Source organism: Gadus morhua, chromosome 2, assembly GCF_902167405.1.
Source record: "Gadus morhua chromosome 2, gadMor3.0, whole genome shotgun sequence".
Taxonomy (NCBI): domain Eukaryota; kingdom Metazoa; phylum Chordata; class Actinopteri; order Gadiformes; family Gadidae; genus Gadus; species Gadus morhua.
In genome coordinates, this window is record NC_044049.1 from 21867558 (window position 1) to 21892571 (window position 25014).

General features: G+C 44.3%; 1 protein-coding gene across 1 annotated transcript in view; it reads left to right on the forward strand.

Moving 5' to 3' along the window:
• The first annotated feature begins 20507 nt into the window (after positions 1 to 20507).
• Positions 20508 to 25014, forward strand: part of mast1b (microtubule associated serine/threonine kinase 1b) — a 54694-nt gene continuing 50187 nt past the window's right edge. Inside the window, exons 1-2 of the mRNA XM_030344803.1 lie at positions 20508 to 20839; positions 21416 to 21565. Coding sequence (XP_030200663.1) covers positions 21527 to 21565 — 39 coding nt within the window. The 5' untranslated portion in view covers positions 20508 to 20839; positions 21416 to 21526. The remainder of the gene's footprint in view (positions 20840 to 21415; positions 21566 to 25014) is intronic.

Here is a 25014-nt window from a genome sequence, read left to right on the forward strand (position 1 = left end):
ATGGCACTGAAAATAAAAATTCCATTAAAAAAACATAACAGACTCACATACACCTGGGCAATTACAGAAGCCAGTTAGAGGGTACAAAGCTTACAGCTGATAGATTACAGGAATATATTGCTGTATCTATCCCTATACTATAGAGTTAGGAAATAAAAACTTTAATTGTAGGTAGAACATTAAGTGCAGACAGTTTATTGCATTAGTGGATCTTACTTCATTCCTGGTTTCATTAATTGAGTTCAGCTGACATGATCCTATGACAAACAGAAGATGTACATAGAGTTAAGGGTTACATCAAGACTGTACAACAGAGGTCAGCAGGGGGGATGAGCCTGAGCGAGTAGACAATGCAGGCGGAACAGGAGATGAATACTCAAATCTAATCTTGTTAATATGCTTAATAAGTTGACAGAAAACAAAAAGTCAAAATGATCTGACAGGCCAGGCAAAGCAGGCCAGTTGGCGACCCCATGGTGGACAATATGACAGACAACATTAGGCTACATCACATAACAATAATTCACTGATGTTATGAATATTTGTACATCGCTGCACCAATACCATGCTTTTCCAGTTCCATTAAGACGTTAAGACCTGTGTTTTTTCTCGTCTTCTTCTTCTTACATTGACTTAACTGAGGATCCTTTAAATCATAATGAAGTTTAGTTTTTCAACGATTTTAATTGAACTCATCCACAAGGCCTATAGATGACATTTCTGTAATTAAACTTTAGTTACCTACCAGCGATACTACGTCGTCGTCGTCGTCGTCGTCAGAATATCGACGATTCTTCAGTTTCTTCCTTTTCCCCTTCCCTTTCTCCTCCGGGCTCGACAGTTTGTCTCCACCATCAAGATAATGCCTCCTCTTGCAAACCAACTCCTCTCTGTTGTCTGAAAACGCCAAAATTATGACGTTTTCCTAATGTTTCTCTCTATAAATCCAGGCCGTGCACCCTACTATACCCCCACACTTCCCGCGCCTCACATTATAGGCCGCGAGCTAGGGGGCCTTACCGTTGCGAGCTTAATAATTAACAGCGTTTTTTAAACAAAAACGTTTACCGTGATATTTGAAATATTACCATATGTAGGTAGTTATGCACATATTTTATATAAACATAGTCAAAGGAGAAAAACTTGTGTTACTTACCACTGACTGATATAATCCGTCCTGGACATGACACAATCCTTCCCTTGTTAGGCCAATTAACTTTATACATTACAAAAGGATCTTTTCAATTCACTTCCCCTACCACCCATGATATTTCGCCTATGTCCACAGCCCCTTCATCCGGAAAGTCAAATAGTGCATATTTTGCCATTTTCTTTATTTTTCCGTAGCAAACTCACGACTAAAACTCACGACTCGACTGTCAAATATTCAACGGACGTCTCACGCGCTGCGAATGCGTAGCATATGTTTATGGCAAGCCGAGTGTGCCACAATTCGACTTCAATTAAACGCGTTCTGAAACGCCAGCACGCGTGCCCAGAACGCGTTTTGGTTTTCCAGAACGCGTTCCGGCGTTTCAGCGCGCGCGCCCAGAACGCGTTCCGGCGTTTCAGCGCGCGCGCCCAGCGTTTCAGCGCGCGCGCCCAGAACGCGTTCTGGCATTTCAGCGCGCGCGCCAAGAACGCGTTCCGGCATTTCTGCGCGCGCGCTCAGAACGCATATTAGCATATTAACAGCACGCGTGCTGTTAATATGCTAATGCACTCCTCCCCTCAATTTTCTCAGCCAATAGATTTGAGCCGTTTTCACCTAATCATATGCTAGGGCAAACACACAGACAACATCAGTCGAGACCAGGGCTCTTCTTTCGCGAATCTTTTCTGTTGTGTCGTTCTTAAAGTCAAAAGATGTTAAGATGTTTCAAATTAGGTGGTTAATGTGGAGGTGGTGAACACTACAAGTACATACACTTTGACTATACACTATCTAAGCTACTTGACCGATCATTGTGTATGGTAAGTGCCGTGGCAACTATGATAACATAATTAAAAAATACTTTTATTTATAGCGTATCGTTTATTACATTTATTTATTACAGCATTACATGAGTCAGCTTATTCGTCTTCTGAGTACAATAAAAACAATAAAAGAGTTCAGAAGTTAGAGTTAAAATTCCATTAGAAGTAAATAAGTCCGTCTGAAGTATTAACATGCAGTTGCAGGTTTTAGCCTGTACGTGGTAGTAGCCTATAAGACGAGGTATAATTCACTTCATCAGTTGGAATGAGACAGATCGGTTCAGAAAAAACTATATATATATATATATATATATATATATATATATATATATATATATATATATATAATATAGGGAGGTGAGGAGATAGATACTACTACAACTGATACTATTGGTAACCAACTGGTAGGTATTGGTACCCAACAGACCAAGCCCTTTAGGAAGACTTCCATCCCGCTCCTGTCACATTACATAAATAGTTGGTGTATAGCCTATATAAATGCAGAAAATATTGCAGCCAAAATTGCCCCCAAAATATTCACAACATTTACTATTTAACCATCCCTTTTCACATTAAACTGGCCTCTACTCTTGATACATTTGTAACTCACCTACAAACTCACTCATAGCCTTTAATTTAGTGAAACGTTTTGGTCACCTTTTTCCTATTTCTTTTTCACAGTGTCTACAAGTCAGGTCATGGTGAGGAATATATTAATCATATATTTATATTAGTTAGTTAGTATGTTATTACTATATTGTTATTAAGTGAACATCAGTCCATGTGTTACAAACAAACAGCAGAAATCAAATGCCGGGAGGAGGGAGAAGCCTGTCTGGGCAGGCTCTATACACTGCGGTCCCGGTCCAACCAGCACCTGCCGACAATCTCCTGATTAGGAGTGAGAGAAACACAGGCATACACACAGCAGGGGCCGTAATAAACGATACGCTATAAATAAAAGTATTTTTTAATTATGTTATCATAGTTGCCACGGCACTTACCATACACAATGTTCGGTCAAGTAGCTTAGATAGTGTATAGTCAAAGTGTATGTACTTGTAGTGTTCACCACCTCCACATTAACCACCTAATTTGAAACATCTTAACATCTTTCGACTTTAAGAACGACACAACAGAAAAGATTTGCGAAAGAAGAGCTCTGGTCTCGACTGATGTTGTCTGTGTGTTTGCCCTGGCATATGATTTGGTGAAAACGGCTCAATTCTATTGGCTGAGAAAATTGAGGGGAGGAGCGCATTAGCATATTAACAGCACGCGTGCTGTTAATATGCTAATATGCGTTCTGAGCGCGCGCGCAGAAATGCCGGAACGCGTTCTTGGCGCGCGCGCTGAAATGCCAGAACGCGTTCTGGGCGCGCGCGCTGAAACGCTGGGCGCGCGCGCTGAAACGCCGGAACGCGTTCTGGGCGCGCGCGCTGAAACGCCGGAACGCGTTCTGGAAAACCAAAACGCGTTCTGGGCACGCGTGCTGGCGTTTCAGAACGCGTTTAATTGAAGTCGAATTGTGGCACACTCGGCTTGCCATATATGTTTACAACCGCATTCGCGGCGCGTGAGACGCTCGCGGGTTTACAGTTGTCTTTTTCAGTTGGTCAGTTGTTGTTTTCAGTTTAAATTTGTCTGCATTGACAGTTGTCTAACTGCAAAATGTCACGAAATTATAAACGATATTTGTCCGATTTTTCTATACCTGTGCCAAAAACTACAAGATGGTACAGAAGTCAATTGAGAACAGAGGAACGGCCAGCAAGTTCGACCGAGGAGGTAAGAAAAACTGGAATAAGAGCGCCTCCTTGCGACACTTTGTCGAAGTAATTCCCTACAGCTAGGCTAACCTCTATTTGTCCACTGGCTTCCAGATTGATTCAAGGCCTTCATTTGAAGCTGAATTCTCTGATGACGGAGACCTTGATGATCAAATGAATACACAGTCTATGGTGTGTACACACTAAACACAAAGTTAATTAAGAGAATGGATGTTAAGAAATTATAACTGTACAATTGTAATTTAAGTTTAAGCTGCCACAAACAGCTACTTTCTATTTGCTGTGGCTATCCTTATCTCATTGGTAAATTTGGCTTTTCCAGATTGACTCTTCAGATGAAGCTGAATTCCCCTGTGATGATCCACCAGACCATGTTGAGCAAGTGTGTACACACACAAAACGCAAACACACCCAGTTGAAATAGGGAGAACGGAGTGGCATATAAGACTTTATGACAGAATTCTGCATTGATGATTGAGTAGCCTACTTTATAAGTAATGTTAATTGTGTGTCCAACCTTTTACTAAAATTAGAAATATAACATATTTGTATATAATACAATATAGGCCTATCGTAATTAACACTCGAGTTGAGGGGGGAATGGCATCCCCCTTTGGAATTAAAACGATCAAAATCATCAATCTGTTATTTTATCAATTAATGTGGAAATATTGAGCTATTTCATTATAGCGGTTTCCTTTTTCAATTCGGCGCAACGTAGGGTTGGCGCGGTGTGGACATTTCACACCGAGTAATACACTTGTGTTAACACCGGTATTACCGAGTAAACGGTATAAACTTTGAAACTATAGGTCAATTTTATATATAATATCACGGCCAAAAGCTCTGTGCGCCTCCGGATGGCCGTAGCGCGGGGAGCTCTCGTAGGGATTGGAAAAAATAAATAAAAATAACTGTGTTGCCGGTGTGTCCTCAACACCGCTAACATCAGTAATACCGTATACCGCGGCAACCCTAGTGCAACGATATACTTTTCCCAGGGACAGATTTGACAGCGATACTGCCTTCTCAGTATGCTATTGCGCAAGCACGCAGGCGTACCTGCGCAATAGTGCCTTCACGAGCTCTCATTCCACACCGTACGAGACAGACACTGATAGCGTGAACCTGTCTCTGCATCTCAGACATCGCTTCCGCAGGGAACTCTGTCCCCTTTTCTCCCTTTCATTCCAACCCGTGTTTAACGCTAGTCTCCCTTCTTTGCCGAATGAATTTTTGAAGAATAAGAATCAGTTTTTAATATCCTTAAATGTGATGGATGCCTCCGAATCGTGTGGTGCGTCCGATCAGCTGCGTTTTTGGGGATAAAATGAGAGCGTGAAATGACAGTAGTCATCTTTCTTATTTTATCCCCAAAAATATGTAATAATATAATAATAATTATTATTATTATCACACCGTTGGTCTCCCACCATGTGCTGTCATCATCACAAATGATCTGTCCCTAAAAGTTTATATCAACCATCCCCCCTGGCTTTTTTTTACAACTCGACCACTTATCGTAATAACTCGAGAACTGTGGGTCTGGGTCTGAACATGCACAGAACTTTGACACTCATTTTAAATTTAACACAGCCCGACTTGACACCAGAGGATGGAACAAATGAAACAGAATCTGCTGAAATGGATGACGATGAGCAGTGTTTCACAGTGAGTATTTTTGTGATTGGAGATGTTATTCTGTGTGATGAACTAACGACAATAAAATCATGAGTTACGAAATGCAATGCATTGTTTCTGTCTGCATCTCTTTGCACAGAACATCTTCAACGATCCTGAAATCCAAGAGCAACCCATCTACTCTGGTGCATCAATTAACCGTGGACAGCTACTGTGCCTCATTCTGGCCTTCATCTTGAAGCACAGCATTAGTGGCAGTGGATTAAAAGATTTGTTGGATCTTTTAAATATTGTAGCACCTGGATGTGCCCCCACAAGTAAATACTTCTTTGACAAATCTTTCTTTAATTTGGCAAAACAACAACGAAATTCACCATTACTGTAAAATTTGCTCGCAATATATAGGTAAATTGTTTACCCCTTGCTGCAGTGACGGAAATGTTGATGAAAGAGTAAACAAAAATGAAGGGTATTATTTTCTCGTAATGCCATTACGGCAACAACTGAAGGAGCTCTTTCAAAACACTACTTTTTACAAGTTCTTAAACGATAACAAAACAAATATGGGCATGGGGGACATTTACAGTGGAAGTATGTACGCCTCAAAACTTAAAACCTTTGTTGATACCCTTGACAACATTTCACTTTCATTTAATATTGATGGGGCTTCAGTTTTTAAATCATCCAATTACTCAATTTGGCCAATTATCTGCACAGTCAATGAACTTCCATCTACTATCCGTGGAAAGTATGCTCTTCTACATTCCCTTTGGTTTAGTTCTAAACCCGAATTGCCAACACTGTTAAGGCCATTTGTCAAGGAATTACAAGATCTATTCACAGAAGGGTTTTCTTGGCATGACAACACTGGTCATAAACACACCACAAAAGTTGCCCCAGGTGTCTGCATATGTGATGCGCCAGCCCGTGCCATGGTACAGGACATGAAACAATTTAACGGCAGATATGGGTGTGGGTTATGTCTGCATATGGGAGAAATAGAACCAAAGGGAAAAGGGTTTACACGTGTATATCCTCACTCTACTGAGTATCCTCAACTAAGAACACATGATCAGACTACCCATCAGGCATCTGCTGCAATTACAATCAGACACAGATGTTAATGGGGTTAAGGGACCTAGTCAACTGCTGCTACTGCCTAATTTCGACATTGTCAAACATTTTGTCCCAGATTATATGCATAGTGTTTGCCTTGGTGTAACAAAACAATTTATCAGTATTTGGTGTGATTCAAAAAACTCTGCTTTGCAATTCTATTTACAATCGAAAATAATCCAACAGATTGACAGTTCTCTCCTCACCATACACCCACCACATGAAGTCAAAAGATGTCCAAGGTCATTGTCCGAGAGACACTATTGGAAGGCATCTGAATGGAGGGCATTTATTTGATTTTATTCCCCCATTCTTTTGAAAACAGTTTTACCCCCGGTTTATTATAATCACTGGCTATTACTTGTCTTCTCCATCTACACACTCCTCCAGGATCATATACAAAAAGCTGATCTTTTGCATGCTTCCTATTGTCTTACGCGTTTTGTTGTCGAGGTACAAGAGCTTTATGGAAAATGTTATGTATCTTATAATGTTCACTGCTTAACCCATCTTAGCAACGCAGTTGACATGTGGGGTCCGCTGTGGGCCAACTCTTCATTTGTTTATGAAGACACAATTGGCGCTCTTCTTGAAATGTTCAATGGTACACAGGCAGTCCCTGAACAAATTTGTCAGAGATTTTTTAACACAAAAACACTAATGCACCACACTGAATTATTCAACAATGCCAGTGATGATGTCTGTGATCTTTTCAACAAACTTGTTAACAAAGACAATACAGTGTTAAAATCATACAAAGTAGGTAGTGGTGCTCGGGTTGTCGGGAATTACACAACAAGAGTAATTACAGTGGGGGAGTCCATTCTCTTTGGAAATTATACAGAGGCCAGTGTCAAAGAATTCAACAGATGTTTCATCCACCACACTTGATACCCCACTGAAATGTATGCAGCAAATTTTAAACACAATAATTCTTGTGTGGCTCTAAAAAACGGAGAGCATGGTAGCATTAAATCCATACTACTTTGTAAGCTCAATTGTGGTTGCTTATCAGCATGCAACTACATATTTTTAGATTCAATTATTCTTATCAAGATGCCTGTATTAGAAAATGTTTAAAGTTAGTAAGGCTTCAATTGTACTCTCTTTCATTGTTATTATATTCTGGCTGTTGTAGCCTATGCATGTTGTGCATTATGTTTTATATTTATGTGTGGTTTATGTTTCTACAATAAAATCTCCACATAATACAAATATTTGGCTTATGTTTCACGTATTCATTTAGGACAAATTACAGAATAATGAAAATATATATTAAAAAAAGTATATTATGGTTAACTATAGTAATCTATACTGTACTACACTTTGTAGTGACTTACTATAGTATTTACCATAGTACACTACAATGTCTGGAAAATTACTATAGTAAATCCCACACTATGTTGTAGTATAGTATAGTAATCTATACTACACTGTGTAGCAACTTACTATAGTATTTACCATAGTACACTACAATGTCTGGAAAATTACTATAGTAAATCCCACACTATATTGTAGTATAGTATAGTAATCTATAGTATACTACACTGTGTAGTAACTTACTATAGTATTTACCATAGTACACTACAATGTCTGGAAAATAACTATAGTAAATCCCACACTATATTGTAGTATAGTACAGTAATCTATAGTATACTACACTGTGTAGTAACTTACTATAGTATTTACCATAGTACACTACAATGTCTGGAAAATTACTATAGTAAATCCCACACTATATTGTAGTATAGTATAGTAATCTATAGTATACTACACTGTGTAGTAACTTACTATTGTATTTACCATAGTAGGCTACACTACAATGTCTGGGAAATTACTATCGTAAATCCCAAACTATATTGTAGTATATTATAGTATACTATAGTAATATATAGTATACTGTAGTAAATGCTGTAGTAAACTATAGTATTTTTTCTATAGGGGTCATGATCATGATGTACACTTTGGATCATATTTGCTACCACTTGCGCCAACATATTTAACAGTTAAGTTTCACTCAAATTGAATGTGATCGGCCTATGAAGTCATTACTTATATCATTCCTCGACTTATTCCAAATTGTATGATTTATACGGCCACCTGTCATTCTGAAAGTCGAGTTGTGATTCAAAGTTTCTGTATTATTGTCTGGTGTCCGTCCGTTAGAGATAACTTTTTATATAATTTGTCGTGTAGGCCTATGTCAGGTGGTCGACTGGGTGTGGACAGCATCATGAAGCGCTGTCAACCGGGACGACGGAGACCGTGAGAGATGTCGTCTGACAGAAAACACCGACAACATGGAGCAAGCCGCGCGTGTCGTGGAGACACCGTCTTTTGTCATATTTGTTGAAATTCTACTGCTGCATCCACGACACGCACGGTTGGCTCTATACTATCAGTAATTTCAGCAGGGAAACACAACTTAGCCATGGCCGTATGAGGTCACCGAGGTCTTTAGGCTACCTCTCTAATTATTTAATAAAATGTTTGTATTTTTTATTATCCTTTTATTTCTCTCTATATATTTATAGACAAATCGACGCAATATAACTGTGGGTTTTGTTTGGTGTCATTATGCAATGAATTTTGCTCGTCCAGAAATGTAGTAGCCTAAATAAACTCTGACCTCAGCCTACATGAAGTGGAAAGAGTGTTGAAGGATACTGCTGCGGATATATTTATCACATGTAAACACAGGTTAGTTAGCGTGCGGTAGGCTAATTGAACCCCGGACCTCGCGGCCACCATGCGTCAAACGACCGGAGGCGGCCGGCCAATGTGAGGCTCTGCCTTCTGACGTGGGCGTTAAGTTGTCCCGCGGTTAGTTAGTGGAGTCGACGGGGAGGCAACCGTCATAGGAAGTCAGGGAGATGTCTGGTGTCGTCGAGACGTCTGAGTCTGATCTACAGGTCACCTACATACACACTAAATACACACACATGCACACTAAGCACACACGCACTCACACACACACACACACACACACACACACACACACACACACACACACACACACACACACACACACACACACACACACACACACACACACACACACACACACACACACACACACACACACAGGTACGCTCACGCACGCACACACACAGGCATGCACAGCCACTCGGGCACACTAAACACACGCATGCGCGCACACAAACACCTAAAACAGAAATGTACACAAACACAAATGCACACACATGCACACACGCACAAATACTAAACACACACGCACACACTCAAACTCATGCATACATGCACATATAATAACATACATTTATTTTTTATCTCCACACTGAATTAGAATACATATAATTTATCAAGAAGTGTTTATTAATAACACGGATGATACAGATGAACTGACTATATTGATATATATTCACACAGTCTGTGCCTGTGGTTTAATAACAAAGCGTATCAGACCAGAATCTCACGATTTCATGGAACAGAACCAATCTCCCAGAATGCACCGTGTTCCTCCTCTCCCCTCCACCCATCTCTAATAAAGCAGATTGCTGCTCTCTGGTGGGTGTGTGTGCGCGCGTGTGCTTCTTAATCACTTCTGAAAGGAAATCTCAGACAGGGAAGAGCGATCGATGAGAAGTAAGGATCTATTAGATTGTGATATTATCTAAAACACACACCGTCACACACACACACACACACACACACACACACACACACACACACACACACACACACACACACACACACACACACACACACACACACGCACACACACATGCACACTCACAAACACACACACACACACACACACACACACACACACACACACACACACACACACACACACACACACACACACACACACACATGCACGCACTCACGCATGCACATATATATTTGGTGGGTCCTGTGTTCCTGTGATTGTCTGTGTGTGTGTGTGTGTGTGTGTGTGTGTGTGTGTGTGTGTGTGTGTGTGTGCTACCTGCGTGTGCAGTCGTACACGCAGATAAGATATATTATGGGATGTCTCCCAGACAGATCCATGTTTGTATTACGAGCACGGAGTATTGCCATGGTAATGGATCCAGGGGGCCCTCCTTGCATCACAAACTATCAATCCCATAATATCCTCTACACGACCACACAATCACACACGTACCACCTTTACAACCACACACACTTAATCAAATACATACCACCTTTACAACCACACACTCTAAATCTCATACATACCACCTTCACAACCACACACTCTTTATCTCATACATACTACCTTCACAACCACACACTCTTTATCTTATACATACCACCTTTACAACCACACACTCTTAATCTCATACATACCACCATTACAACCACACACTCTTAATCTCATACATACCCACTTTACAACAACACACAGTCGACCACATAACTTTACGCCACTAAATTGTTGTTTCGTGTTTTTTGTTAACAGTTTTATTGCCCATTCCCCTTTCAAACGGTGTTCCGTGGGTGTCCTGTGTTATGTCTTTGAGTCATGTAGCAGACAGTTTAATCCAAAGGGACCTAGGCATTAGGGGATCTTGCTCGACAGGTAACCCGGCCACTAGGTGAATAGTCCTTAATGCTAAGTAAGGTCACTGAGTGAAATGACCCGGAAGTAGAGAACTGGTTGAGTTCTCTTTATGCTGAGGAAAGGTGCTTAAAGGATTCCTTCCATATCTCCTCTAGCACAGGGTAGAGTGGACCATCCTTTAGGCAAGGAAAGGAGATAATGCCATCCAACTCATGACCGTTCCCATCAACGTCGAGGAAGAGCGGTGAGGAGAAGACAGGACAGGATGTTTTGAACCTTCAACCGGAGCCAGGGTTTATGGCACACATGATTGACAGGTGTCCCCTGCTCATCAAGCAGCAGCTGCACTCAGTAGTGTGTTGATGAGGACTGATTTGACCTCATTCTGACGCTGGCGGACCGTGGTCTGAACCCCACCAATGTTGGAGTTGAGCACAATGTGGTCTGAACTCATGGGGACAGTGTATATAACACAAATAAACTACAGACATCTATGGCTGGTTTAGGTCTGAGCACTTGTGTGTGTGTGTATGTGTGTGTGTGTGTGTGTGTGTGTGTGTGTGTGTGTGTGTGTCTGTGAGTGTGAGTGTGTGTGTGTGTGTGTGTGTGTGTGTGTGTGTGTGTGTGTGTGTGTGTGTGTGTGTGTGTGTGTGTGTGTGTGTGTGTGTGTGTGTGTGTGTGTGTGTTTTTTGGCTGGGGAATTGACCAATCCTCTTAGAATGTCCCTGCGCTGACCAGAGCTTAGAGATGCCCTGCTGAGCCAATCACAGCACAGGTGGGCTCACTTCCTGTTGGCCCCCGGGATTACCCAGAATGCCCTATCCTGTCCCTAGCTAGCCTCTGTGACGATGTCATCATCTCAGTGTGTGTTTGTGTGTGTGTTTGTATGTGTGTATGTGTGGCAGTGCATCTGTGTCTGTTTATGTGTGTGATAGTTTGTGTGGGTGGTTGTTTATGTATGTATGTATTTGTGTGTGTGTGTGTGTGTGTGTGTGTGTGTGTGTGTGTGTGTGTGTGTGTGTGTGTGTGTGTGTGTGTGTGTGTGTGTGTGTGTGTGTGTGTGTGTGTGTGTGTGTGTGTGTGTGAGGGAGAGAGAACAACTGTGGACAGGTTTAGAGTTTTCAGAGTAAACTTTACTGTGAGAATTAACGTTATTTTTGCTGCAGTTTAGTCGACTACCACACGGGGGCGTCTTAGTGCAAAGACCAAGGGTGTCATGGAAGGTTTCGCTCAACACAGGCGTTTGACAGGTTGAGCCTTTGACAGTGAAATCATGAGTACTGAACAAGGACAATCCACTTGACCTCTGACACAAGTTGTGGGAATACAAAAACAGTGGCTCGCAGGTTGGCCAAAATAAACATTTGATACAAAAATTAAATCTATGCCTACATGCCTTACCTCTTTCATTCACAAGTAAGTATGAGGACTCAAAAGGGTCATGGAGGATGATATACATACGAGCAATTTTAAAGATCTCACTCTTGATGTGGTTATTAGAATCTATCGCGTTTGAACCCCCTGGATGAGGTCATGGAAGGGGTGCCTACACCACATGGTGCAGGTTTGAACCCCTCCACCAGCTCCACCCCAGAGGAGTCAGAGCGTCTTCTCTGTTATCTTCTCTGGGTAAACAACAGTGCGTCATGGAAGCGGTGGCGGCGTCCCGGCTCGGCGCCTCGTCCCTTGGCCAACGGGGGGAGGGTGGATTCCCCACGGTGCGCTGGCTCACAGTAACTAGCCCCAGAGGACCGGGGGGGCTGGGGGCCATCTTGTCTTGTCTGGAGACGACGGGCACCGAGGGAGAAGCATGTTGACGCGTCTGATATGTGTTGTGAGGACTGGAGTCTTTGTAATGTTGTTCTTTGTGTTCTCCTGCTGGTGTTTTGGTTATTTCTTACTTTCTTGGGATTGGATTTCTGGATTTTTATTGTGTTATTCTTGTTTCTTTTTCTCTTTAACACTTTCAATCTCGATCCTTTATTGTGTGCAAGAGGCAAGAGCAATGGGTTTGTGTGTGATTGTGTGTGTGTGAGTGTATGTGTGTGTGTGAGCATGCGTGGAAATGCTGTCATGTCGATGATAGTTATCAAACTGCTATTATTAACTGCTCCTATCTTCTCCTGTCTGATTGTCTCAGTGTGAGTTCATTTGGGTTTCTTGTGTGTTTGTGTCTATTTTTTATTGTCGTTTGTTTGTATGTGGTTGTGTGTGTGTTTGTGTGCTTCTGTATGTGTGTGTGTGTTTGTATGTGTGTGTGTGTGTGTGTGTGTGTGTGTGCGTGTGTGTGTGTATTTGTGTGTGTGTGTTTGTGTGTTTGTTTGGAGTCCATCTGTCTCCACACAGTTCCGCAACATTGCACTAGACTTCCGTTGGTTACGTCATGCTATGATGTTGCTCACACATGCTCACACACACACACACACACACACACACACACACACACACACACACACACACACACACACACACACACACACACACACACACACACACACACACACACACACACACACACACACACACACCACACAAACACACAAACAAACATATGCAAACGCACACAAACAGCCAACCTTAGGTTTGTCCCAGGGGCCTGCGGGAATATACCTAAGTACTAACTGGTCATTTTAGAATGCTCCATGATATCCTCCTGTGGGATGAGATACCAGATGAGCTTCAGACTGTGGGACATCCACAATACAAACGTCTCTCAGGTGCTGCTGCAACCAAATCAACACAGAAGGACCGTAAACCAAACCGAAGCTGCTTCGGGGAGCAGAGAGAAAAGGGCTGATGGACATCATGGAGCCTGCAGGCCGCACCTGCACAGGTGAGGCACACTGACTGGGTCGGTGTGCTCCACCACTCTTCCATCATTATCTCTCCTCTCCTACCTTGTCCGTTCCCCACATCTCCTCTCTTCTCCTCTCCTCTCCTCCATCTCCACCTCTCTTAACATCCCCAGTACTACGAATACTGCTCCTACTATTAGTAACAGTCAGACTAATGAACATTTCAGCCCTCTCACGGCTGGATGTGCATGAATAATAATCACTTAGCTTAGCGTTGGTTAAAGGCGGTCAATGTGGTGTGACTCGGCACTCATGACTTTGTCTCTTATTCATTAATACTACAACACGCTACATGTACAAAACTGGATGATATCTCTGAGCTAAACAACAGCGAAAATGGCACCGTGAGCCTGCTCACAGTCAGCAGGAACAAGCCGGTGACTCAGCGGATCGTGACGTTGATTAATCGCCCAAACGTTACTCGGTCAACTGGCTAAACCCGGTCAGCCACTCCACCCTAATTCCTCACCGCCGTCGGTGATGTCAAGCTAACCAATTAGCGACCAGCGATGGCTGAGCCGACTCAGGCGCCGGCCAATCAGCTTCAGGCTCACCCTGCGTTGTGTACACAAGCTCTGCACTCGTTCTCCTGACAGCTGCTGGATGCGGAGCTCAAACCGACCTCGTCCATGCTCCTCCGTATCGTCTGCGTTGTTCTCACTATCGTTAAGCTACAAACGTTAAGTTGTTATGCGCATTAGACTATAACCCTGGTCTCCCACTGACTGTTACCAGTTAGATCTTTATTTAAACCAGTTGCTTGTGACCATTGCCTCTATTATGGCAACTATTGCCCTCCCAACTCCTGCAAAAGGGTTAATGTTCTGTGCGCAAATGTGTGAAGGTGAGGGAATGCATATGTATGTGTGTGGACATATCTGTGTGTGCATGCACATTTGTGTGTGTGTGTGTGTGTATGTGTGTCTGTGTGTGTGTGTGTGTGTGTGTGTGTGTGTGTGTGTGTGTGTGTGTGTGTGTGTGTGTGTGTGTGTGTGTGTGTGTGTGTGTGTGCATGAGTGTGTGTGTGGTCTTGGTTGTTTTGAACAGTGCAAAGCAGCTGTGTGCTTTACTGCAAAACCCTAAGACAGACAGACAGACAGACAGACAGACAGACAGACAGACAGACAGACAGACAGACAGACAGACAGACAGACAGACAGACAGACAGACAGAGTGGCCCTCTGTCTGTCTGCCAAATAGAAGGCCTGGTCAGCTGTATTCATCCAATCAAATTATACACACACACACACACACACACTCACACACACACACACACACACACACACACACACACACACACACACACACACACACACACACACACACACACACACACACACACACACACACACACACACACACACACACACACACACACACACCCTCCAGTAGAAATGTGTGTCTGTACTGCAGCTGTGGTTTTATTTGACTGGGAGCTTCTGTTGCTTCAGTGATGCGTTGTGCCCAACAGGAAGTGAGGTCATCATCCAGCCAGGATCACCAAATATGATGACATGTTTTATTTCATACTTACTTTGAGGCTGTGCTTCTGATCCCCTGGCATTGCCTATAGGGGGGAGGGGCGGGAGGAGGCCATGTGCGTGTGTGTGTGTGTGTGTGTGTGTGAGTGTGTGTGTGTGTGTGTGTGTGTGTGTGTGTGTGTGTGTGTGTGTGTGTGTGTGTGTGTGTGTGTGTGTGTGTGTGTGTGTGTGTGTCTGTGTGTGTGTGTGTGTGTGTGTGTGTGCATGTGTGTGCATGTGTGTGTGTGTGTGTGTGTGTGTGTGTGTGTGTGTGTGTGTGTGTGTGCGTGTGTGTGAGATGGGCTTATCACCATATGTCAAAACGGAGGCAAAGTCTTAATCCCCCCCCCCCGGTTGTTATGCAATCCTCTGACGACGGCGTGGATTTGATCCTCGCCAACCCCCAAAACCCCCGAGGACTCACTGCAGGATGCCTGTCTATCTGTCGTCTGTTTGGCATCTTGTCTGTCTGTCTGTTTGGCTTCCTGCCTGTCTGTCTGTTTCTTTGATAGTTTTGATGTCTAACAATAATAGCAGAAAACAAATGCATAAATAAGTAAACAGAAGTATACGTAAAATACTACTATGACTTATTAGTACCAGTTAAATCTGATATATGTTGCATATTCTCTCTCCTTTTCTCTGCTACAAAGAGGCGAGAGCTAAAAGCGCGGCATTAGCTCCAGTAAGCTGACTGGCGCTTAACCAACACACATATTACTAACATGTATTCACACTACATTAATGTAAATAGGACACATATCAAAGGTAGAAGGAGAGAAGAGGGAAAGTAAAGAGAGGAAGAGATAGAGGACTCCTCCATCTCTTCCTCTCTTTATTTTTCTAACCTTCTACCTTTGATATCGGTTTCATACTCACTCTCCTTTTCTCTCCTACAAAGAGAAGGGCTGAAAGCGGGGCATTAGCTCCAGTAAGATACCTCCTTCTAGGAGGAGGCCCTAAATGGGTAGGAGATGGGGTCACGACCCGGTGACAAACAACACCCAGAAAACCGTGAGCCAACTACAACTGGAGGTCCTGTGTGTGTGTGTGGTGATCGAGTCCCATTGACACATGGTCTTTAAGGTCACCAGATGAACGAGGTGAAGACCCCTGCTCTAGTGACAGGGCAGTATGTAGCATTCAGTGTGTCCTTTCAACCACACAACAGGGGACCCTGACTGGTGTACAGTGTGTAGTATTCAGTGTGTATTTTAACCACACCACAGGGGCCCCTGACCGGTTAACACCGCACTGGGAGGCATGGAGGGGGGAACGACCTTCTCATTATTTATTCAGAGACTGAGGACTGATGACGGCTTACTGGATCCTACTCGATGGCTAATGCCATCTCATGCTACTAGCTTTTAGCTAACTCCCAGCACATATGAGTCAACTATATAGTTTACCGACCATCACATCCGTACGTAGCATGTGCTAATGTAGCAACGGACATGACGGAATATAGGCCCAATCCCAAAGTGAGCCCTGAGGACTAAGGACAAAGGACTCACAGACTTAATTGATCTCAGGTGCTAATTAACTAAAGAGAGCGAGTGTGTGAGGCCAAATGGGCTCAGATAGGTATCTATGGGATTGGGACAGCACTTCACGAGAGCACATGTTACCTTGGCAACGTTTTATAACAAAGATGTTGGTTACACTTGCCGGTTTGGGAATTTCTATTTTGAGTTTGTTGCCAACGCCAACGCACAGGAGACTGCCTGATTTAACATATTTTCAAACACTTGTTTTACAAGCCGGACAATAGGTTGGTCAAATACTGATAAATAACTTTCTTAATTGTTCATAATTTGTTTTCGTATTTTTTTCTCAATTTTCTTCCAGAGAGACATTAATAAATGAGATATGTGGTAAACAAAAACGTATATCCCTCGTTCATGTTTAATGTATTTGTTCAAATCTTAGTAGATAGAATTTGTCTTTGTTCATAGCTTACCAGTGCACCCCATATGCCAGAATTAGCCACATGCCAGTTATTAGGGTGTATCTGGATGAGACCGACATACGGCAAGATCTTCGACTCTCCAGAGAGGCCTTTCATGGCCTTTTGAACATCTTGAGTCAGATGAGGGACCATGGATGGGAGTGTTCGTAGTTTTGATTATTGTTTTTTGCCTGGCCCACAGTGTGTGACTGCAAGGGCTATTGATGTGCCAAAGTCCACAGTGTGTTGAGTTGTGCACAGGGTGGCCTCTGACATTCGTAGGTGTAAGGGAGGTGCCTTCCCTACATGCTGGGGGACATTGGAAGGGGATTTTGCCAACTAGCCCAGCCTGATGCCTTTAATAATGCTCTGGGAGCCATAGATGGCTGCCACTTTAGAATTAAACCTACCAGGCACAATCACTATGATTATTTTAAGTACAAGCTGTTTTATTCAGTGCAAGTTCAGGCCATATGTGACTCCTCTGGAAGGTTCATAGATATTTGTGTTGGTTATGGAGGTTCCGTTCACGATACACATGTCTTAAGTAATAGCCCAATTTATGTTTCATTCTTTGTACCCCTCATCTGGTTATTTTCTTTTGGGAGATGGAGGCTATACCCATGTCTCGAACGCCCCATCACCATCATCGCGCCCTACAGGAGCGCTATAATGTGCTGGGCCTGCTCCATTATTAAGAGGACCTTCGGAGTGATGAAGGCCCGGTGGCGGAGTACCTTGTTCAAGGCACTGGAGGTTAAGCCTGCATTTTGTTCTGAAGTCTTCCTGGTCTGTGCAGTCCTCCACAACGTGTGCCTGAACTATTGGGTTGTCCTGGAAGAGGCAGTGATCCAGCCTGAGGATTCTGCCCCCCTCTGGCCCAGTTCGACTGTTCCAGGAGAGAAGGGGAGCCCACATCAGGGACAGGCTATGTGCCCAGATTTCTGCATCCCAACAACCTGGGCTCATGTAAAGGTGTGCATCAGGCTACGGTGGCAGCTTTTTTTTTTTTTACATTTTGTATTCAAAATATTCGTTTTGGGCTGAGTGAAATGCTTTTTTTTATGTTTTGCCCTTTTGAGCAACCTTGTTATGTGTTTAACCTTTTCTGTTCAATGTTAAATATGACACACTTGGGTCATAAAGTTATGTTTGACTATATTTCTTTGTTCTGTGGTTCTTGTTCATTTTCTAGGACATTACATTTTGACATACAATTCAGTTGTAAACCTTAACATAAAGGCCTGCTTCCAACAAAAGCTTTAAATCCACCTAATGTAAATCACAATTTACACAGTGCAAATGCAGATGAGGGACAGTTCAAAATTTTTATATACAAATGAGAAATAAGAAACAAAGTTGGCATCTAAAACGAAAATAAAACAAACCCCTAGGGTTCACACCAAAACGTAAATAAAACAAACCCCTAGGGTTCATACCACAACCAAAGATTAAAACTATTTCTACTTCTAGAATTGTGACCAATTCCCCAAATATACTTCTCAAGGTATCAAGTTGGTCTTCCTTTCTCCTCTCACGCTCTTCCTCCCTGGCGTCCAGCTCCCGCTGTCTTCTTTCCTGCCTCTCTGTATACAGCTTCAGGTATTCCACAACTTCATTTTTTTCTTTTCTTTGGGGTAGTGGAGGGCTGTGAGGTGGAGGTGGATGGCTGTGAGGTGGAGGTGGATGGCTGTGAGGTGGAGGCTGGGAGGTGGAGGTGGATGGCTGTGAGGTGGAGGTGGATGGCTGTGAGGTGGAGGTGGATGGCTGTGAGCTGGAGGCTGGGAGGTGGAGGTGGATGGCTGTGAGGTGGAGGCTGGGAGGTGGAGGTGGATGGCTGTGAGGTGGAGGAGGTGTTGGGAGTGTCGCCATCATCCTCTGCATCATCCAGATCCGAGTCCACCGCCGTAGAAATTATGTTTAGAGGCCTGGTGGAGTCCCTCTGCCCCATTATATTGTGCATTGCCTGGAAGTAAGGCCAGGTACCAGGTGTTGCCTTTCCACCCTCTGGCCCTTCTCCAGTCCTTGGTAGTATCAGGTTCCGTGTAAAAAAATTAAAGCTGTTTCACTTTCACACAAATTAAGCTAACACATAAACCTTTTGATAGATACAAGCAACTTGGATATGGCTAAAGGCACCATCAGTCTTGAGCTAACAAAAGCTCACAAAAAAGACCATGTGTTCCAGTAGTCCATTCACACAAGCTAATAATGAAGATTCACCCTATGCCTCTTCTTTAAATTTTCCCATTTTATTTTTGCTTGATATGGTGTGACAGTGTCCTCCATTCCAATTTCTTTTAAGATCTCACTGTTGGGCAACCATTTTATGACAATTAAAAGTAGGTACTTACACACATAACCTTCAACAGACGTGTTTCTGTGTTCCTCAAAAAGAGACTCATGATCCTGTCGTGTCTGAATAAACTGCAGGGTTTGTGGTTCACTCCCTGATAGAAGATAACAGTTGTTGGAATTCAACATGCTAGATGACAGCCAAACATTATTGGTCAGGGAGGATACTAACATGAAAATTTCCTTTTCTTTGCAGGATTTAATCAGTGGTCATCTGGATTGCTTTGATCCATGTTAGGTGCTGTTGATCTTGTTTTTGAAAATGTTGCGTTCCGTGGTCGCGCATTGACAGTAGCGACGTGTTGTTGTTCACCTTCCTTATTTCCGGATTTCCCATATGGTCTCCGCGGTAAACGTCAAAACGCTCTGAACTGTGGTTCCTTTAGTTGAAGTCTGCACTGATGCGGACTCGCGGAAAGGGCACGCTAAGTGTGGACTCAAACCCTCACGCCATTTGGAATTCGATATTGGGACAGTCCTAAAGCCATACTAATTTCGCGAGAACGCGCATCAAAGTCCATGAGTCCGAGTCCGGACTTTGGGTTTGGGCCATTGACTCCAGGCGCGCTCGTGCCCCGTACTGCATCAGCGCGAGGCTGTGGGTCGCTGTCCATGGTGCTGCTCTGCATGCGTCTTATTCTCAGTGCGAGTTTCCCGCCACGTTTAAACAACACGACACCCCACTACGGCGAGTCGGAGGGTGACTGACGACCGCAGTCAGTGCTTCGCGACGCCCATTGGGCCGCTGACGATACCGTCGGTCGGTGCTCCACGACGCCCATTGGCCCGCTGACTACACCGTCGGTGCTCGCGTGGAGGAGGGGAGAGGGAATCCCTCGGACGGAGAGGGGACTCGTGATATCGCGAGGCTGTCATCGGCCAGTCTCACAGGGAAGTGGAGAGCGGTGGCGGTGACATCAATGAACCGGGAGTAAGAAAACGGTTATTTACCGCGGTTTGACTCGCGGGACGGTTGATAACGACGCGCACGTTCTACTTTTTTCCCTCCGGAGGTAACGGGGACGCGGCAAGAGGAGACGCGCGAGGCGGCAGCAATGTCAAGGCGACCGCTGGACTCCAGGAAGAGGAGCGTCTCTCACTCGGCGACGGTAAACCGGGGACGTCTTGGGCTCGTTACAGCCGGGGCAGGAGGTTGATTAACGGCCAAATTTAGGGGCGAGTCGTTACCGTAAGGGGGGTCTTTGAGCGGGTCTGTGAGCGGGTCTTTGCCGGGCGTTAGCCGAATTTAACGCGGGTCCGGCGGGTGATGTTGATCAGTAACGGGAGGCTACATAGTGGGGCTAGCCCGACGGTAGCCGGACAGGCCCAGTGGCACGGGTCGGTGTCGGTGCTGGTTACACCGTTAAACGGTTATAGTACTACCCTAGATCACCTATCAGTACCCTAGATCACCCCTAGATCAGTTATCACTACTCTAGATCACCTATCACTGCCCTAGATCACCTATCATTACCCTAGATCACCTATCACTACCCTAGATCACCTGTCACTACCCTAGATCACCTATCACTGCCCTAGATCACCTATCACTAACCTAGATCACCTCAGGTATCACTACCCTAGATCACCCATCACTACCTTAGTAGTGCTAGGAGATAGGCGATAAGTGATAGGCGTCGCTCCGACCGGCGGTCTGACGTGACGCGGGACGCCTGGTGTTTCAGATCGGGTGTCACCCAGACCGGATGCCACACCGGGACACGACCCAGGTCTAGGAGGTCTCAGAGCACCGGGACACGACCCAGGTCTAGGAGGACTCAGTACCAAGGACCACCATGGACGACTCTGGGATCATACGGCGCCGCCGCCTGCAGGTGAGGCCCGACGTTCGAATCTGCTGAATATGGACAACATGTGGCTCAGGAGGTAGAGCGGGTTGGCTGGTCACCCGAAGGTTGCTAGTTCAATCCCCGGCTCCTCCTGGAGTGTTGAGGTGTCCCTGAGCAAGACGCCTCACCCTTACTGCTCATGACGAGCTGGCTGTCGTCCTGCATGGTTGACTGTGCCGTCGATGTGTGAATGTGGGCATGAATGGGTGAATGTTAGGCAGTATTGTAAAGCGCTTTGAGTGGCCTCTGGTTAGAAAGGCGCGGTGTAAATGCAGACCGTTTACCATAACAATATGAGCAGGGTCAATAATGTGAATACAGACAGTATAACAATACAACAGATAATAGTATTACCGCTACAAATAATGCTACCAAACCAGTTTTTAACTATTCTTATATTTAACAACGGTTGGTGATGTGTTTTGAGAAGCAGACAAACATATTAATAACATATTTTCCCACTAAATTCATGTAAATATGAAACATATTACAAAGGACAGGGTCCTCTATCTCTTCCTCTCTTTACTTTCTCTTTACCCTCCTTCTCCCTTTGATATATGGGAGTAAATATGATATTAGTTTCATATTCACTCCTCTTTTCTCTCCTACAAAGAGAGCTGAAAGCGAAGCATTAGCTCCGATAAGCTAACAACAATGAAAGAATTTGGGCTGAAGACTTACACCTTATTAAACATTAGGAACAGAATTCAATGCTGACTGCATAAAAACGGTTCAAATGTCTAAGGGTCAAACCATCTTCATCACCACTCGGGCTCTATGTGAGCCAGAGTGGGCTAGAGAGCCCAGCGGCTCGCGGCTAGCGTCCGCAGCCTGCGTCCCTTCACGGTAACGGAAGTCCACTGATGCATATTGATGGGCCGTGTTCGTGTTACTGTCGCGCGGAGAGCCCCTACGTGGTCATATATAATGGAGCAGCCTGCTTAACCATGGGTCACCCCTCCCCCCTCTCCTCCTCTCCCGCCCTCCCCCACACTCCCCCATCCTCCCCCACCCTTCCCATCCTCCCCCATCCCTCTACGTGAGATTGGGAACCGAAGTGAATAGAAAAAAGCGTGTGTGTGTTTGTGTGTGTGTGTGTGGGTGTGTCTGTGTTTCTGTGTGTGTGTGTGTGTGTGTGTGTGTGTGGTGGTGGGGGGGGAGGGGGGCAGAGAAAGCAAGAGAGAGAGAGAGTGAGATGGAGAGGGCGAGTTAAAGGTGGATTTGAGGTATTTGGACACATTGGGGTCTTGGGCTCTCTGGTGGCATCTGTCACGTGCACTACTGGGTGTTGGTGTCCACGTGCACTACTGGGTGTTGGTGTCCACGTGCACTGATGCGTGTTGATTTTCACGTGCACTACTGCGTGTGTTACATGATATTGATTGATTATCAATAGGGTATATCAATTCATGATATAGATCCTATGATGTATAGATGTGTTATATTTCATATAGGTTGCATTTTATTTAGATAGATAGTAGAGGAAGACAGAGGGAAGGAAAAAGAGATAAAGAGATAGTATATAAATAGAGGATGTACGAGAGACGGAAAGATAGAGTCAGATAAGGAGAGACAAAGGAAAAAGTGAGAGAGAGATAAGGAAACAGGGGGAAATGGAACGAAAAAGCGAGATAATTAAAGAGAGAGAGAGAGAGAGAGATAAGGGGCGATAAGGAGAGCGAGAGCGAGAACTCTGCGTTCCTTTGTCTTTCCTCTAACTGCTGATATTCTCCCCGGGGTCTCATCATCCCCTCTCTCTCTCTCTCTCTCTCTCTCTCTCTCTCTCTCTCTCTCTCTCTCTCTCTCTCTCTCTCTCTCTCTCTCTCTCTCTCTCTCTCTCTCTCTCTCTCTCTCTCTTTCTCTTTCTCTTTCTCTTTCTCTCTGTCTGTCTCTCTCTATCTTTCCATCTCTGTCTCTTTCTCTCTCTCTCTCTCTCTCTCTCTCTCTCTCTCTCTCTCTCTCTCTCTCTCTCTCTCTCTCTCTCTCTCTCTCTCTCTCTCTCTGTCTTTCTCTCTATCTCTCACTCTCTGTCGCTCTGTTCGTCTCTCTATCTCTTCCTCTCTGCCTCTCTCTAACTCACTCGCACACATACACCAACAAACTCGAGACCCCCGTGTGTCTAATGGGTCGGGACACATATGGGGCCACGCCCCTCCAATACCGTCTGGACCTGGGGTTCAGAGGTCGGTACTCAGTGTGTTTTCATGGCTATGGTGCACCGGGGACAAGGAGTGAACATGGCTCCAACATGGCCACTCTCTCTCTCCTCTGTTCCAGAGAGCGAGAGACGGGGAGAGAGAGAGAGAACACAACATAGAGTCACCAGATGGGCCACGACGCGTGTACAAAGAACCGCTCTCTCTGTCTGACACAGACTCACACAGTCACACAAGGACGCACACACACACACACACACACACACACACACACACACACACACACACACACACACACACACACACACACACACACACACACAAACACACTGCTTCATCTTTCTTTTAGGCAGCTGTGCGTGAGAGCGAGGGAAACTGTGACAGTCAAACAGTCAGACAACCAGTCAGCCAGACAATCTGTGAGACAGACAGCCAGAGAGTCAGGCAGTCAGATAGACAGCCAGACAGTCGGTCAGCTAGACAGTCAGTCAGTCAGCCTGTCAGCCAGACAGTCTGTCAGCTAAACGGCCATACTATCAGTCAGTCTGACAGACAGACAGATGGTTGGCCTTTTCTCCAGTCATGGGTTAGTGTTTCATGCTTGTGTTTTTTGTGTGTGTGTGTGTGTGTGTGTGTGTGTGTGTGTGTGTGTGTGTGTGTGTGTGTGTGTGTGTGTGTGTGTGTGTGTGTGTGTGTGTGTGTGTGTGTTTGTGCGTGTGTGTTGTCAGAATATACAAATCAATACATTTCTATATTGAAAGATAGATGGATGGATCAATGACAGATGGGTGGATGATGGCTTGATAGCCAGATAGACATACTTATACGTAGCTGGATGTGAAGGGAGGGATGATGGGTAGAACGATGTCTGATAGATGGATGAGTTTCAGCCTCAGCAGGTCTTGATGAGTCAGTGGAAGGCGTAGAAGATGACCTCATAAACCAGTCATCTCTGAACGCTCAGGTGTCCAACGTCATCTCTGGCATATGACTGCAATCTATTTCAGAGAGAGATGTACTAAAAAAATATACTGCAAGTAATCAAACTAAGAAATATGACATTAATATGAGTTGGTAAACATTCAAATCAATTTAAAAAGAAGAGAAAAACGTGAGATGAAGAAGCAGAATAAGGTCGATAAACATCTAGCCGGCTTGCCCATTATAACAGAGACGCTTGTTGCCATCCAGATAAGGTGTCAATAAAGTTAATGAAAATTGAATGCCATGGTCTGTTTAGTTTATGATATTGTCATAACAGCAGGCTGGCTCAAATAT